This window comes from Rattus rattus, chromosome 6 (genome assembly GCF_011064425.1).
Source record: "Rattus rattus isolate New Zealand chromosome 6, Rrattus_CSIRO_v1, whole genome shotgun sequence".
In the NCBI taxonomy this organism is placed as follows: Eukaryota; Metazoa; Chordata; class Mammalia; order Rodentia; family Muridae; genus Rattus; species Rattus rattus.
In genome coordinates, this window is record NC_046159.1 from 101,749,171 (window position 1) to 101,766,373 (window position 17,203).

The 17,203-nt window shown below is 48.0% G+C and overlaps 1 protein-coding gene across 2 annotated transcripts in view; it reads left to right on the forward strand.

The window, feature by feature from the left end:
- Positions 1 to 16,877, forward strand: part of Atp6v0a4 (ATPase H+ transporting V0 subunit a4) — a 79,481-nt gene extending 62,604 nt beyond the window's left edge. The window contains exons 14-20 of one of the 2 annotated variants that reach the window (XM_032906742.1): positions 2,187 to 2,305; positions 6,050 to 6,266; positions 9,825 to 9,926; positions 11,038 to 11,133; positions 13,528 to 13,645; positions 14,669 to 14,840; positions 16,293 to 16,877. In XM_032906742.1, coding sequence (XP_032762633.1) covers positions 2,187 to 2,305; positions 6,050 to 6,266; positions 9,825 to 9,926; positions 11,038 to 11,133; positions 13,528 to 13,645; positions 14,669 to 14,840; positions 16,293 to 16,386 — 918 coding nt within the window. In that variant the 3' untranslated portion in view covers positions 16,387 to 16,877. The remainder of the gene's footprint in view (positions 1 to 2,186; positions 2,306 to 6,049; positions 6,267 to 9,824; positions 9,927 to 11,037; positions 11,134 to 13,527; positions 13,646 to 14,668; positions 14,841 to 16,292) is intronic. The other variant, XM_032906741.1, reaches the window with a different exon arrangement.
- Positions 16,878 to 17,203: the final 326 nt, after the last annotated feature.

Genomic DNA, 17,203 nt, shown 5'->3' on the forward strand with positions numbered 1-17,203 from the left:
CCTCAACACATTCATTCACTGTGTTAAGCGTCTTCCTGTGACCTGGATCATAAAGTGCCTGGCCTTCATTGTAGCACAGCAGCTTTAAGGTGTTTTCCAGTTTCCTTGTTCACTGAGCCTGGGTCTTGTGCATGGGAGCGCGTGCTCTGTCTCTGAACCGCTCTCCATAGAGGGGACACGGTGGTTAAGAATCTGTGCTCGGGGTTGGGGATTTAGCTCAGTGGTAGAGCGCTTGCCTAGGGAAGCGCAAGGCCCTGGGTTCGTCCCCAGCTCCGGGAAAAAAAAAAAAAAAAAGAATCTGTGCTCCGGAATCCAGCTCCCTGTGTCTGAGCCTTGGTTTCTCCACTCATTGGCTTTGTGATTTTGAGTAAATGGATCTCTGTGCCTCTTCTGTCACCTGTAGAATGGGTACACCAGCCAGGGCCCTGAGACTACTTTAGTGGATGTGTCAATCTAGTCATAAACGTGATACATACTAGTGGCTGACATGACTTTCTTCCAAGGTACATTGGAAACTTGCTTCTTCCTGAAATTATGATAAATTCTCTGTAAGTTTACATCTATAACTGGAATATTTGTATCTAGGAGTCTTTGTTGGAATTAAATGAGATCAGTTCATCTAAAGGGCTTGATATATGCCTGGTAGCATATATGCTGTTAGCATTTGTAGTGTATCTGATCGGCTAGATCTACAGTGTGTTAAAGATCCTACCCTCATCTTGGTGATTGGTGTTACAGAAATGGGTTACCCAGGGTCAAAGGGTAAGTCTGGGATAGCCTAGATGCCAGGTAGCTGGGCCAAGAACAGAAGAGATTCTTCTAGCGTTAGTCACTGCAGTCTCCTCTCCCTCCATCCGACTGGTCTCTTGACGGCTGTCTGGCAGCTGCTCAGAATATTGCAAAGAGACCCCAAGATGTATGTAACTTCCATCAGCATGTTTGTGTGTGGGCATGTGTATGTGAGTGTGTGCACACACAGTGGGAATGGGCAAGACAACTATGTATTAAAGCTGTGCCTAGCTTGTGCTGCTTTGGATGAGAATGTCCCCCATAGTCTCAGGCATCTGAATACTTGGTCCTTAGTTGGTGGTGCTGTTTGGAGAGGTGAAGGTGGTGTAGCCTGGCTGGAGGAACTATATCACGGGGGTGGGTTTTGAGATGAAAAACTTCTCTCTGCTTCATGGTTGTGGTTCAGGATATGAGTTCTCAGTGTCCTGTTTCTACCTTCATGCCACCATGCTTTTCTGCCATGATGGACTCCTATCCCTCCAGAACCATAAGTCAGAATAAACACTTCTCTTATGGCGTTTTATTGTAGCAACAGAAAAGTAGTGGATACAGCCCCTAGGAAGGAAAGCATTTGGGACTAGGAAGTTGTTTGTGATGGATGCGAGAAGGCTGTGTGGATTTCTTTTAAGATGACACACAGGATGTGCTTGAATTTCTTGTGAGGTCGAGGGTGTGAACAAGGACGGGAATGCAAACCACGGGGTTAGTGAGCTTTCTGTGGCGAGGAAGAAGGTCAGTGCTGGGACCATTAGCTAACCAGAGTAAGACCCCAACCAGCCCCTGCCTACTCTATGTCCTTGTTCAGGGCTGGAATATGTGCCAGGTCTGAATGAAAGGCAGGAACCATATCTCCACAGTGATTTGACAACTGATTGTAGGAACGACTTAAGAAGGTTCTGGGAAATGCTTTGCCACATGAACTATTCCATGAACTCAAGGCGTTGAGATCCATTCTTGAGCCAACACTTTGCAGGTGGTTAGACTGAGGCAAGTTTGAGACTCTCCATAGCATTTCAGAATATCTTTCCATTCAGCACCAGGTAAACCGTGTGTGTGTGTGTGTGTGTGTGTGTGTGTGTGTGTGTGTGTGATTTATGAGGGGAGGCCTATAGGAGGAGGTAGATGACTTTGTTGGTTCTCTTCTTCTTCCTTTACATGGGTTCCAAGGATAGAGTTCAGGTTGTGTTTTAGTTTACTTCCCGTTGCCTCGATAAACACCATGACCACAAACAACTTGGAGAGGAAATGGTTTATTTAGCCTCACAGGTCACTGTCTGAGCCCAATGTCATGTTGCCCCCAGAGCAGCTCTGTGTAGGTGCTTTCTGGGCTGTAGCCCCAACTCCTACAGGCCTCCCCAGTTCTTCCTCATGTCTTTCTTGTCATGTTTCTTACCCAGATTTGGAACCTGGCTTCAAACAAACTCACATTTTTAAACTCCTATAAGATGAAGATGTCAGTCATCCTGGGAATCGTTCATATGATTTTCGGTGTTATTCTCAGCGTCTTCAATCACATGTGAGTTTCTTCTTTAAAAAATATTTTAAATCATGTGTCCGTGTGTATGTGCGTTTGGGTGTGGGTATGGGCATGTGAGCACAGGCTCATGGACCCCCTGAAGCTGGAGTCACTGGTGATTGTGAAGTGCCTAGCACAGTTCTGGGAACCAAACTTGGGTCCTTTACAAGGGCACAAGAACTGATGAGCCATCTTCTACCTCTGTGTGAACGTCTTTATTGGCCCTCTGCTTGCTCATCTAATGGCACTGATGAGGAAGAGAGACAGAGCTACCAGTGAGCCTCTGTATGGCAGGTGCTTCCTGTGGGTCTTGGCTTGAGCTGAGTTGAGATAGGCTGGTTGGCCAGAATCAGGAGCACCTTTGTGTCTGCCATGTATGTAGTCTCTCAAAGTAAATGTGTGCTTTTCACCTGAAAAATATCCTGGGGTTCAGCAGGGGCCCAGGGAGCACCTTGTGTTCCTCCTACCTGAAAGGCAAGGTTGATAAACTATAGAGCTCATTTTCCACCCAATGGATCAGGGAGGAATTGTATGAATTCTGGCCAAGGTGCTCCCAATCCTGAATCATCCTGGATGTTCTTTCTCCCAGCTGGTGGCAGTCTCTCTCTCTCTCTCTCTCTCTCTCTCTCTCTCTCTCTCTCTCTCTCTCTCTCTCCTCTCCCTCTCCCTCTCCCTCTCCCTCTCCTCCCTCTCCCTCTCCCTCTCCCTCTCCCCCTTACTCTCATCTGTTCATCTCTGCAGGTATCAGACAAATCGAACTTGCTGCCTAGGAGAAAGGGGAGCATTGGCTCACAGAAATGAGGGAGAGCTTGAATCAGTCAGTTTAGCTCCTAGTGAATGTGATCATAGGCTCAGTGCCTGACAGTATGAGCTTATCATGCTAAACACAATAGAATGGGGGATGTGGTTCAGCTGATGCAGTGTCTGCCTGGTGTGCATAAAGCCAGGTTCAGCCTCCAACACTACAAAATGGAATTGCACATGCAGCACTTGGGTTCCCAGAAATTCAAGGTTTAGCTACATAGCATGTTTAAGGCCAGCCTGGGCTATGGGAGATCCTGTCTTTAAAAAAACAAAACAAAACAAAAGAACCCAAGGAGGTAAGGGAAGGGGAGAGAAAGGAAGAGAACAGGGATACATGACAAGAATGGGTCAGGTTACAGGAAAAAGAACAATTCCAGCTTCAATGGCTTAAGACCATGAGGCATTCATTGCAGAAGGGACCACAGGGCGCCACACCTGTCCTCCTCACACAAAGGGGACTCAGAAGATGGGTGGCCACTTCCTGGAGCCCTGCAGGTGCCATAGCAGAAAAAAGGTAGAGAGTTACTCATGAGTTTTAAAGCTTCCACGCAAGGTGACAGGTGCCATTTCTGGTCCCATTTTGTTGGCGAGCACCAGTTGCAGGGTGCGTGTAACTGAGAGGCCATGGATGTAGTTCTACTTGGAAGATGAAGGATGTGGAGCCCCGAGGGAAGTCTGTGAGTGAGAAGCTAAAGATCTGTGGGGAAGGTGCTTTCCAGCTGGACGTCCATTGGCCTCCTAGTAGACATCAGGGGCTTTTCTCTCTCCAGAGCTCCTCCCCTCTTAGCCTGGTTGGGCTGTGTCTTACAGCACAAGGTCCCGACCTTTCTATTACTCTATCTTGGCCTTGTGTCTTGAAAGAATTTATAGAATTTCAGGATCATAAAATACTCTCCTCTTTTCTTGAGGTATTAGGAACTGCACGCAGGGCTCACACAGGCTAGGTGTCTTGGGCACTGTTCTATCGCTATGATGAGACACTGACCATGGCAACTTCTGTAACAGAAACTGTTTAACTTGAGGCTTCCTTAGAGTTTCAGAGGGTTAGTCCATTGTCAGCATGATGAGAAGCATGGCACCTGGCAGGTAGGCATGGAGCCGGAGTAGTAGCTGAGAGCTCTACATCCTCACGCACGCACGCACGCACGCATGCACACAGACACACACAGACACACACACACACACACACACACAGACACACACAACACATAGACACACACACACACATACCCACAACCCCCCACAAACACACACACACAAAGACATCCACAAACAAACACAAACACCCATACAAACAATACACACACACACACACACACACACACACACACACACACACACAACACATACACACACACACAGACACACACAGACACACACACACACAGACACACACACACACACACACACACACACACACACACACACACACAGAGACACACACAGACACACACACACACACAGACACACATACAGACACATAGACATACACACAGAGACACACACACACACACATAGACACACACAGAGACACACACAGACATACACGGGCACACAGAGACATACATAGAGACACAGACACACACAGACAGACACCCCACACGCAGACACACACAGACACACAGACACACAGACACACACAGACACACAGATGCACATACACACTCAGACACATAGACACAGAGAGAGACAGAAAGAGACAGAGACACAGAGAGACACAGAGAGACACAGACAGAGAGATAGACAGGAGACCTAATACCACACCTTCTCCAACAAGGCCACACCTATTTCAACAAGGCCACACCTTCTAATCCTTCTCAAACAGTCCACCAACTGGAGACTAAGTAGGCAAATGCATGAACCCATGGGAGCCATGTTCATTCAAACCACCACACTAGGCAACGGTTCTGCTCCTGAGCTATAGAACAGTCACGGCCCTCCTGCTTTAAAGGTGGGGTCTCACGGAGTGCAGGCTGGTCTTGAACTTGGTATATATCGAAGGATGGCCCGGATTCCCAGGTCCTCCAGCTTCTACTTCCCACGTTCTGGGATGATAGACATAAATCATGATGCCTGGTTTTATTTTTTCGGTCCTTTAGTCCTGAGACAAGCTCTCGCTAAGTTGTGGAGGCTGCCATGTGACTCACTGTGTGGCCCAGGGGGTGCTGGAACATGATTCAGACCCAGCTGTTAGTGTTTCTTTTCAATCCAATCATGAAAAAGTGAGAACCACTAAGTTGTGTGTGTGTGTGTGTGTGTGTGTGTGTGAGAGAGAGAGAGAGAGAGAGAGAGACAGAGACAGAGACAGAGAGAGACAGAGAGAGAGAAACAGAGAGAGAGATGTGCGTGTGTGTGTGTGTGTGTGTGTGTGTGTGTGTGTGTGTGTGTGTGTGGGTGGGGGGAGGGTGCCAGAAAATGAAGCCATGGCACTGAAGTTAATCCACCTGATGTGACTGCTGGGAATCCAACTTGGGTCCTCTCTGGAAGAGCAGTAAGTAGTCTTGATCACTAAGCCACCCCTCCAGCCTCAGAATCAGTCTTAGTTTCCAGGCTCCGTCTAGCCCACGGGCTGTAGACTGGGAGACCCTGTCTCAGCACACGCTCAGGAGAAAGCTTCCAACTGTCTTGTTATTGCTTCATTTCACCTTCAAATAGGACTTGGGAGTGAAATTCTTCATGAGAAGCTGTGGCCAGATCACTGGATGGTACCCTTCTAGACCTAGGTTCCCCAAATCTGTGCCAAAGCACCCCCCCCGCCCCATGTTGCTTTTTTTCTCTCTCCTTTTCTTTCCATGCACGTTTGTGTTTGCCAGGGGAGTACAGCTGTGTGCTGGCAGGTACTCAAGAAGGAAATGAGCACCGTGTGCTCTAGGGGGCGCTCTTAAGCGCCAACGTTCTGTTAATGCTCCATCTTGTCTTACCTGTGTTTTCCACCCCCAGCTACTTCAGACGAACCCTCAACATCATTCTGCAGTTCATCCCCGAGATGATTTTTATGCTGAGTCTGTTTGGATACCTGGTTTTCATGATCATTTTCAAGTGGTGTCGGTATGATGCCCACACATCCCAGAAGGCACCCAGCATCCTCATCCACTTCATCGGCATGTTTCTGTTTGACTACGATGACTCGTCCAACGCACCCCTGTACGGCCATCAGGTAGCTCTGCTTTGGAAATACCTCCTCAGACCCACTCGATTCTGTAAAATGTCTCTCACGGTCTGAGTACTGCAGAGAGTCGTTCTTTGCAAGACTGAGCCATTTTGACACTCTGGGAAGAACTTTGTGTTCTCATTAAATATGGGGACAGGCAGAGTTTTGTGGCTGCCAGTCCTCCTGCTGGGGTAATACACAAGGGACATGACTGTTGAGGAGTTGGAAACTGGCTAGGAAAAGAGGAAAAAAAGAATCCTTCTGATGGATTGGCTTAAATTGTGAAATGCTCCAGTTTAAGTTTTAAACCTTGAAGATTTAAAAATCTTAGACTGGCAGGATAGCTCAACAGCTGGTTAAGTGCCCGCTGCCGTCCTGGTGACCACGTTCAGTTCCCGGGACCTGTATGGTGAAAGGAGCAAACCAACTCCCTCAAGTTGTCCTCTGATCTCCACACGCTTGCAAAATAAATGTATAAGTAAGAGAGAGAGAGAGAGAGAGAGAGAGAGAGAGAGAGAGAGAGAGAGAGAGAGAGAGAGGCTTAAAAGATCTTGCTTGAGAAACCCAGGCAGACAGATCTCTAAGTTTGAGGTCTTATATATAGAGAGCATATGTAGAGCGTGTTCCACAACAACTACGGCTACACAGTGGAACACTGTCTACATATAAACAAGCAAATAAAATATTTTGTTAAAAGAAGCAAACTTTAGCTAAGGTTCACACAAAAGAAAATGAAAATAAAACCCAAAGTGAAGTTCCTCTGTCTCCACGGATGGTGGCTTTCTGGAAAACTGTGGGCTAGGCTCCTGCTATCCCATGATTCCGAAAGACAGCAGGAGGTCACCCCCATTTTCTGTTCTTCCATGGATGTATGCTCCAACAGTTAGATTTTACTCTCACCCTGTCTTTCCTGTTTCCTTTAACCTTTTTGTCAGCTTAACAGCCGCCCCTGGGGACCTACAGGGGATTGTTCTAGGACTCAGAAAACCCCTGTAGACCCTCAGATCCACAGATGCTCAAATCTCCTGTGTAAAGTGGTACAGTATTTGTGTAGAGTCTGTGTAATCTCCCATACGGGGAGCAGGGTTCTGCCACTTACCCTCGGAGATGGGCTTTCTCTGTATAACAACCCTGGCTGATCTGGAACTCACTTTGTAGACCAGGCTGGCCTCAAACTCAGAAAGATCCACCTTCCTCTGCCTCCCAAGTGCTGGGACTAAAGTGTGTGCCACCATGCTGAGCTTTCCCCCTACATTCTCTGGATCACTCTGGCATCCAGCGCAATGTGAATGCAATGTAAATCGCTGGGATGCCATTTTCTAGGGGGAAATAATGACTTGAAAAAAGTCTGGTATGTGTTTAAAGAGTTCTGTCTTGTTAATATTTTTGATTGGCTGGACATGCAGATGCGGAACTTGCAGAGATGGGCAGTTGAGTGTAACCTATTTTCAGTGGGTTCAAATGCTAATTTGTTAGGTGTCTTAGTGGTGTTTAGGCGGACATACAAATCACGGGTTTCCTCACGTAACCACCACACATCCGGGTTGTCATACTTTATTTTCATTTGTCCTCCCTTCCTGCTCCCCGTATGTTCCAGCATGCTTCTTCTCCCCATAAAGTGTATTTTATCTTGAAATAATAGATGTGCTCCCTTGGGACTGGATGTAAAAAGAACCCAGTGAATCATTCTGTTACTCTGGTCTCACCCAGAGATGAGCCGGCTAATGCAGGTAGAGGGCAGCTTTTGATGAATGGACCCTGACTCCTGGCCCAAGTTCTGTGGCTAGGCTCACACAGGTGGCTCTTCCGTGGAAGCCAGGGCCTGCAAACATTAACTCCTAGCTGACTTTGAGCCTTTTCCCTGGCCCTTGCTGTGTTCCCTTCCGTTCAGAGGCGTCAAGCAAGAAGAAAACCTGCCTCCTGACAAGGCTTTTGTAAGAGATGGTTTTAGATAATCAGAAAAGAGACCTACCTCAGAGGGCCCTTTTGTGTCTGACTTGTTCAACACATAAGGCAACCTTAGCCGGCCCCAGAATGCTGGCACAAAGGGAGTGTGTCTTAAAGGTTCATTTATCCCATGCTGGCACCAGAGTGAACGTTTCTTTGGATTTCCCAAGCAAACCTTTTCTTGTCGATACTGGCCTTAGAGTAACCATGTAACAAATCCTTTCTTGTAAGATTTGGCCTTAGAGTAACCAAGTGTTTCCAGTGTTAACTATCTGTAGAGAGGCCAGGGGTTCACTTAGTTTGGAAGAGACACCAGGCATTGCAGCCTGTGGCTTCCCAACTTCGTGTTCCATTTAAAAACATTACAGGGCCTTGCTTGCCTTCCCCAAGGCCACCTAGAAAGATTAATTATGTTGATACAGTTTGAGATTTCCATATCCTCCGTATGGGGTCGTGAGGTAGAACAAACGGCAGTCACTGCCGTCTCCACTTCGCTTTGCTCGGTCTTTGCCTAACGCCCGCCCCTTGCCAAGTCTAGGCACCGGAGGTCTGGTTGAAAAAACGGACAAACAGCAGAGAGGTAGCTTTACGGGCAGGGGCTTCATTGGGTAAGAACAGGGTGAGGATGCGTAGCTCCGCCCTCTTTTGAGCATGTAAATTGGAGGGTAGGAGACTGAGCAGATACGGGTAAAATGTTCCTACTGGGTAGAATGTGTTGCCACCGCTCCCATAATCCGTCACCTGACAGGAACCTTGAGCTGGCGAGAACAGCTGAGGAAACTTGGAAGGTTCACCTGCGGCATTTCCTTAGCCCTGGAGCTGTTTTCTGTCCCTGTCAAGACACCTTCCCTTCTTTCCACAATAGCAGCTGAATCCATCCTCAGAACCGGGAAATGTGGATGAGGAATGCGGGGGGGGGGGCAAAGTGGGGGAGGGGCCTGAAAGGAAATCTGAAGCTGGAGTTTCCTCTTGGGTCTCAGCAGTGGTCAAAGGGAGAGCCATGAGAAACTGGGCTCTGAGTGCTTGGCAGATATCCCAACCTATGAGGAGACATGAAACAGAAAGCTTTGTGTAGAGGGAGTGGGGGAACTCTTGGTTTCTTTTTGAAGGGAGTGGGGAGGAAAAGAGGATGAGAGAGCTCAAATAATTACCTCACACTGGAAGAAATATGTAATTATTGATTGAGTGTAAGATGACCAAGGCCTTCAGCAGAGAGAAGGTTGGAGCCATGTGACCTGCCAGTCTCCTTCTGCAACCAGGGAAACTATGTCATGGGGCAGAGTTAGTGGGGAGGGAAACAGAGCTGTCTTCAGAGTGTGTCCCTAGAGGACTTGTTTTAAAGACTGGCTCTGTATGAGAATATCACAAGGGCCACATAGAGAGTGCGCAACACAGAAATGATTCCCATCCTTCCGTGGGCTCAGAGCTTGGGAGAATAGCAGTTCTGTCTACACTAGGAAGGCAGCAGATGTGAGGGTGATGTGTGGGGATGCTTTAGATGGTGCAGAGGGCTGCTGAAGTGCCTGTCTTCCCCACTGGAGGACAGGAAATCCCACTGTGTGTGGGAAGGGTACTTTGTGGTCCTCTTAGTGACGGGTCATCATTTTGATCTTACAGCAAGAAGTCCAGACTTTCTTTGTCATTATAGCGTTGGTGTCTGTGCCGTGGATGCTTTTGATTAAGCCATTTATCCTTAGAGCCAAGCACCAGAAATCTCAGGTAAGTGCTGGCTTTTAGTTTGCCCACTGTGGATCATAGCACACATTCCTAGAAATAAAGTCTTGGGTGAGGATAGCGTGGTGGGCTTCCCTGCAAGGCCTGGGGAGGCCTCACGAGTGTGTCCTTCAGTAGAGTCCCACCAAGACCCTTTACTTCCAGCACAATGGCCGTTTATTTCCCAAACACAGTGAGTCTTGAGTCCTTTAGACTCTGCTCAGAGGATAGGTGTCTGTCCTATCCAATTGTCACCGAAGATTAATAAGCATCTACACTTTTTTTTTTTTTTCGGAACTGGGGACCGAACCCAGGGCCTTGTGCTTGCTAGGCAAGCGCTCTGCCACTGAGCTAAATCCCCAACCCTTAGACTGTTGTTTTTTAAAGGCAGAGTCTCACTATATAACCTTGGCTGGTCTGGTATTCACTATGTAGCCCAGGCTAGCCTCAACCTGAAGCAATCCTCTTGCCTCCACTTCCCTAGTGCTAGGATCACAGACATACACCCCCATAGCCCCCAGGTAATTCTACTTTTAAAATGAATATTATAAATTACTCTTAATTAATTTTCTAAGGTTTTTGATTTCACTCCATGCTGCAGCCTATATCCTAGGAAACCCTCTAGTAGGCACATTCAAATAGATCAGTTTTAATTTATGAATAACTTCCTGCTACTGCCAAATATCAACTTCAGTGTTTTTTTTTTTTCTTTTTTCTTTTGTCTAACCTGCCTTGGGCCTCTTGGTGGTACCCAGGGTACACAGTAATGTAAAGTAAATAGTATTTGGGGAGATTACCCTCTCCTGGGGAGCATGGATGACTCCCTGACTTCTTCTGTTAGTGCAGAAGATACAGCCAACCGCATTGAGATTTCAGATGTCTTCAATGGCTGTGGGCATTAAATTCTACTTTTCTAAAATGTAAGGTGGATATTAACCTCAACTCTCACTCATGTGGGGTCTGGAGAAGGAGAATAACATAGCAAAAGGCCAAATAACCACAGCATGATAGGTAAGAGGTACCTGGCTGACACTGAATGAGGTCACTGTTTTGTTAATACCTTTAATAACTCGGAGGTCAAGCTGAAAAATGTCTTCCTCTCCTTGCTTGTCAACAGCTGCAGTCCTTCACGATCCATGAGGATGCCATGGAGGGCCCCTCTGCTAAGAAGACTGCAGGTGCCCATGGGACGAAGGAAGGACACGAGGAGGAGGTATCTGAGTCTGGAGTACAAAAGGCCAGCCTCTCAGTTTGCACAGAGTTTAGAATTGGGATGGGATCCTTACAGCCACAAGGGTGCAGACGCCATCCTGCCTGAATGAATTCAGGCACAGGCTGGAGGGTCTAGAGGCTTCTGCTGGTCTCAGCCTGTGGCTCCTTGGTCAGGAGGTTTCAGAAAGCCCAGGGGAGGGAGAGATCTAAGTAGATCAGAATAGGAAGCTAACATCGAATTTGAAAATGCTTTACTCTTTTGGCCACTTACTGCTGTTGTCTTTAAGAGCATGTAAGTACCAACCGACCTATCCGCCCAGCAGCCTAGGGGGTCCCTTAAGCTGAGAACCCAACCCCAAGCATCAGCAGCGTTGAGTGAGCCCAGCACTGGTACCATCTATGGTGCCACACAGCTTGGGTCTAACTTGAAGTATTGAAGTAAGCAGTGGGTTGCTGGGGCTCCTAACCCCTTTTTCCAATATAATGTATCTGGCTTTTCTAAGCCCTAGTGTATATCTAGAATTCCCTGCTGTATGCTTCTTCTCTTGGAGCTTGTTCCCCACCCTCAACCCCCAAACTCAGCACCTGCAAGTTCAGCTGCTACTTCCTCCCAATTCAGTGTTGTCAATGCCGTCCTTGGTAGCTACTTAGGCTCAAGCACTTCGAGGCCTGTATGATCCCTGACCCCAACTGGGTAGGAGACCTTCCCATAATCCCGAAATACCCAGCCAGAACAGTCACCATGCTATGGTGTGGCCGCTGCCTTTCTGCATGCTCTCCTCACTAGGCTGTGAGCTGCTCCAGGGGCTGTTGCTCCCAAGTTAGCAGAGAATAGGGAATAGTGACAGCTACGGGGTCTTCCAACCACTCTCCTCCTTCCTATCTGGCTGGACTGATCCCCGCGGGAGCTGTCTGATCCATTGTGCCTGTAGACTAATCTTTCGCCACGTTTCACCTCTTTCTGCTTAGACATTTCTGCTCACCACTGACTTCTGACTTCTTTCACTTTCCCCCCCCCCCCCATCTCACCTTTCCTGAAACATCACTACCTGAGTTCTGTCTGCTGTCAGCTAACAGGCCCTGGTTTCCAACTTCCCTTTGACACTGGACTCAACAATAGCGCAAAACACCTAGATTTTCCTTTCAGGTTCAGTTTCCTCTCTGAGAACACATTTCCCTTTCCCGTCCTGCGCATGCGTCCTGCTGCAGTGTGACTTCACCTCCCCTTCTCAGCCCAGCTCTTACAGAACCTTTCTGTTGTTGCTGGGAAATGGTGCCACGTACTCCGGCCGTTTCCTCAAGTAAATTAATGTGCACCTCCGCAAGTTAGGCAAAAAGTTTCTTAACACCCATGCCCCAATCATCTGGGTATCATGTATCCCCCTTTCCTGTGAAAGAATGCACATGGGTACCAAGGCCCAGGGAGCAAGGCTAAAGTCTAGTGCTCCACAGCCACGGGGCTGCCAGTCAGGGGCAGTGAGAATGGAGATGAGCTATGACTGCACCCTGTTGTCCACAGCAGCCTGAGGAGACCTGTCCTTAACTTGACACAGAAAAGAATTTCAGAATGAGCCAGTATGGAGCATAGAGTTTATTAAAACAAAACAAAACGAAACAAAACAAAAAAGGGCTCCGGGGAAAATTAAAGCACACTCAAGACCTTCGATGGACTTCTTAAAGGAGAAATAGTTTTTTTTAAGGATTTTTTTAAAACGTGGATTTTTAAGCACAGGGGCTAAGAGAAGCAGATACGTGGGAAAAGAATAAGACATCCCCAAGTGTGAGCGCGCACTCCTCAAGGGAGAGTCCGGATTTATAGCTGTCTTTTAATGTTAGCCATACATATCACCTTGGTAGCTCACAGGTTACAATCCAAAGGGTTATCAGCACTCTTCTTTTTTCTCTCTTTCTGATGAGATTGCAGGCTGGCTCCAGAGGTATGCTGAGGGATATTATAACCAATAAGCCCCCGGGGATGTACAAGGGGTTTAGGGCATGCCCTTTCCTGAAGATGGATTTTATTTTTTGGTGAGATTTCTAGAAAATTGCAGGTTTGAGAAGGAAAAAAGGTTGTAAGCAAGTGTTAGAATTCTTGACTTTGGGTGTCTTCCCATTCCCTTCCCATGACCCTCTTCTTCCTGGCCCCTTTCTCTCCTGGCCCATGGTAACTCTGGCTGATGGCAATCTATGATATAGTTTGTAACTAACTGGAAGACAGGAGTTCAGAGCCCTGCAATTTCCCCGACATGATGAGGATCTATTACAATATACCCCACACCGTAAATATGTAGATCACTGTAATAAAAAGGAAAATTGGATTTTAATGTTCCCACTATAAAAGGAAGAGATAAGGGTGAGAAAGAACTTAAATAAGGTAGAAAGTGCTCTGTTACAGTTCAACTTTGGAGACATCTTTGTCCACCAAGCCATCCACACCATTGAGTACTGCCTGGGCTGCATCTCCAATACAGCCTCATATCTTCGGCTGTGGGCTCTCAGCTTGGCTCACGCAGGTGAGTGTATTACCCGGGAACGTGTGGGGCAGGGGACGAGGGTAGGGTGGGGTGGTGGGGTGGGGGAGTTGGCAACCTTACTACCCGGAGAACAGGCTTACTCTATCCATAAGCAGACGTGCCGTCCCTGCATCAGTTAATGTTTTTCCTTAGTGTCTTTCCGGACCTTAAGCAACCTACCACAGTTTCCCATGCTTCTGAATTCGGGTGAATAGACTCTTCAAGTGGCCCCCGTGTGACAAAATGCCACATCAGACTCCGTGGCTTCAGCCAGAAACTGATTTTCTTACAGTTCTGGAGGCTGGAAGTTTGAGATGAGAGTGCCAGTGTGGGTGGGCTGCTGGGGTGGGAGCTCGCTTTCTAACGTCCTCACACAGAAGTATGGGAGAGTGAGAGCTGAGATACCAGAGTGAACAGGTTCTTAATTTCCCTAATCCCATGGCAAAGGGACCCCTCTCAAGTTTCTGATCACCTCCCCTCCAAGACCCTGCCTCCAAATACTGTGACAGTGAAAGCTCAGATCTCAACACCTGAGCCCGGGAAGGGCTACAGACAAACCATGCCTCATGCATTCTTTTAGATTTAGCACTTTTTAAAATATCATTTATTTCATGGATATGAGTACAGTGTAGCTGTCTTCAGACACACCAGAAGAGGGCATCAGATCTCATTACAGATGGTCGTGAGCCACCATGTGGTTGCTGGGAACTGAACTCAGGACCTCTGGAAAAGCAGTCAGTGCTCAACCACTGAGCCATCTCTCCAGCCCATAGGTTTAGCATTTTGTGCATATTTTGTGTTGTTCAAATTTGTTCCTTTTGCTGCCGATAGCTCTAGTTGGTGATCAATGCCTGGTTCTTCTTGCTGGAAGCCCCACCACAGTGATCAAAGCTGTGGTGGGCAAGCTCCTGTATGACCCTCAGAGCACCTTTGCATCTGAGGTGACAGGCTGAGAGTGGTGTGCATTGAGCAGATGTGTATGTGACACAGCAGAGGCTGAGGATGTCCCCCTCGCTCTTGCAGAGCTGTCCGAGGTACTGTGGACCATGGTGATGAGTATCGGCCTTCGCCTCCGAGGCTGGGGAGGGCTCGTTGGTGTCTTCATCATTTTTGCTGTCTTCGCCATCCTCACAGTTGCCATCCTCCTCGTTATGGAGGGCCTCTCAGCCTTTCTGCACGCCCTCCGGCTGCATTGGTAAGCGTCCTTGTCCCAGGGAGCTGGGGACTGAGCTGGGGAAGGGCTGGCTGGCCGGAGTCACAATTTAACTCCATTTTGGGAACCTTAGTTATCCATTTATATAGAATGCACGATGTAACGTATACCCTCAGGTATGCAGATGTAATGTAGCTCTCATTAGCTCACAGTGTCTATTTTCTCTCTTGCTACTACAGCTGGCTTTAGAGTAAGTCAGGTGGCAGATCTGAAACAGGCTTATTAATGAAGTAGGGGTGCTTGGCCAATGTGGTTGTTGAGGGTACGAGTTACAGCAGTAGAAACAAGCCACTGAACTCTCCAGAGGAGAAAGGAGAGTGACCAGGAAGCCCTTAGCATCCACAGAGGGACCCAGACACTCCTGGTGATGTCAGGTTGAGGGTGGCATTGTCTGAAAGCCACCCTGACCATCCCCAGTACATACCCGGGCTGCTATTATTAGGAAACTTTTTATTTTATTTTTTTTTATTTTGTGCATATGGGTGTTTTGCCAGTGTATGTACGTCTAAATACCTTATGCATGCAGTGCCCATGGAGGCCAGAAGAGGGCATCAAACACCCTGGAACTGGAGCTATATACCCTTGCGAGCTGCTGCGTGCGTGCTGGGAATCAAATCTTCCTCTGGAAGAGAAGCCAGTGCTTTTCTTGGCTTTAAAAAACGCCAAGCCACCTCTCTAGCCCTAAAAAAAAAATATTTTTATGTTTATATGTTGAGCAGAGAGAATTAAAGCCTCTCCTGTCACCAGGCTGACATTTCCCCTACTGCATGAAGCACAACACCTCTGTACCCCACAACACAGAAATGAACGTGGGTGATGTTGGTCATGAAGTGACTTTAAAAAATACAGATCAAAAGCCTTTTTGCAACTTGGTATGCCAGATTGGTTGTATCCGTGGGAGGCCTGCCCTTTTCTGACGGGAAAGGGGAGTAGGAGTATGTAGGGGTTGGAGTAGGGGGAGGAGCTGGGAGGAGAGGAAGGAGGGAAACTGCAGTCGGATAGAATAGATGAGAGAGAGAGAGAGAGAGAGAGAGAGAGAGAGAGAGAGAGAGAGAGAGAGAGAGGAAGAGAGAGGGGGAGAGGGAGAGAAGATACAAGCCAAGCTTCTGTTCATTCTGTGCTAGCACGGGCCATGCAACTGGAGTCAGGGTGGAGTGGGAAGCCATGTGGAACCGCATAGAGAGCTAACACCGCATGTCTTGTGATAATCAAATAGCGCACTGAGGGGAGGCATCTTTGCTTGGACGGAGGCTGTGGAAGTTCATGATGTGGGGGAGGTGTGAAGTCTGAGGGAGAGAGGTGGGAGGAAGAAGGCGTGGTAAGGAGGAGGCTCAAAGGTCGCCTGGTTCCCATGGTGTTCCGTGCCTGGCTCCTGCCTGCCAGCCTCTAGCTGACATTTCAATCTGCTTTTCTTGCCCTTCCCCGTCACCACAGGGTGGAATTCCAGAACAAGTTCTACGAGGGGGCCGGCTTCAAGTTCTCCCCCTTCTCCTTTAAGCACGTCCTGGAAGGGGCAGCTGAGGAGTAGGCCTGCCTGCTTCCTGGTGCAGGTGAAAGCTGAAGAAGTTCTCTCTCGACTGACGGCCAGCCCAGGCCAGGTGCCCACGGCCGCAGCCCTTCTCGGCTGTCTCAAGTGTGAGGCCGTGTAAGGTGCAGTATTCAGCAGGACTCAGCCACTTAACTGAGGGGCCACTTTAGGGAATCATTTGGACTTCATGTGTAGTCTTCGTGATCAGATACTAAAATAACTGGGAAATGGGGGTGGGGGCTGCACTAGACCGTTATCTTCCTGTGATAGTTTATTTTTATTCTCCTTTATTCTGGTTTGAGACAAGGTCTCTAGCTTTCCTGTCCGGGAAATAACCACACCGCCAACGATGTCCTTGACCTTGAACTCGGCTCCTCCTGCCTCTCTACTTCTCAAATGCTGAGAGGACAGGCTTGAGCCCCTCGCCTGGAGTCCCTGCAGTATTTCAAGTGTTATGATCGGGAAAATAAACATCTGCCTTGTTCACCGTTTCTTTAAGATGTCGTTATTCAAAATTAATCCTTAACATTTAGCGTTGGCCTTTAAAGGCCGACACCGAACAATGGGGTTACACAACCTAAACCCGGGACAGGATCAGGTTTGTTTTCCCTTCCCTTGCCCCTTGTCTGGGGCTTAGCATTACAAGCTTAGGGGCGCTCAAACATTGTCCCCCACAGGAGGAAGCACAGCTAATGCCCTCTGTGGAAAGGGAGGCCCAGCCCTGGCTCTCTGCATCGCTAAGTCCTGAGAAAAGGAACATGACCACGTGACATCAGTCTTGGGGCACTGTTTATTGAAACGTGACCACATGACATCA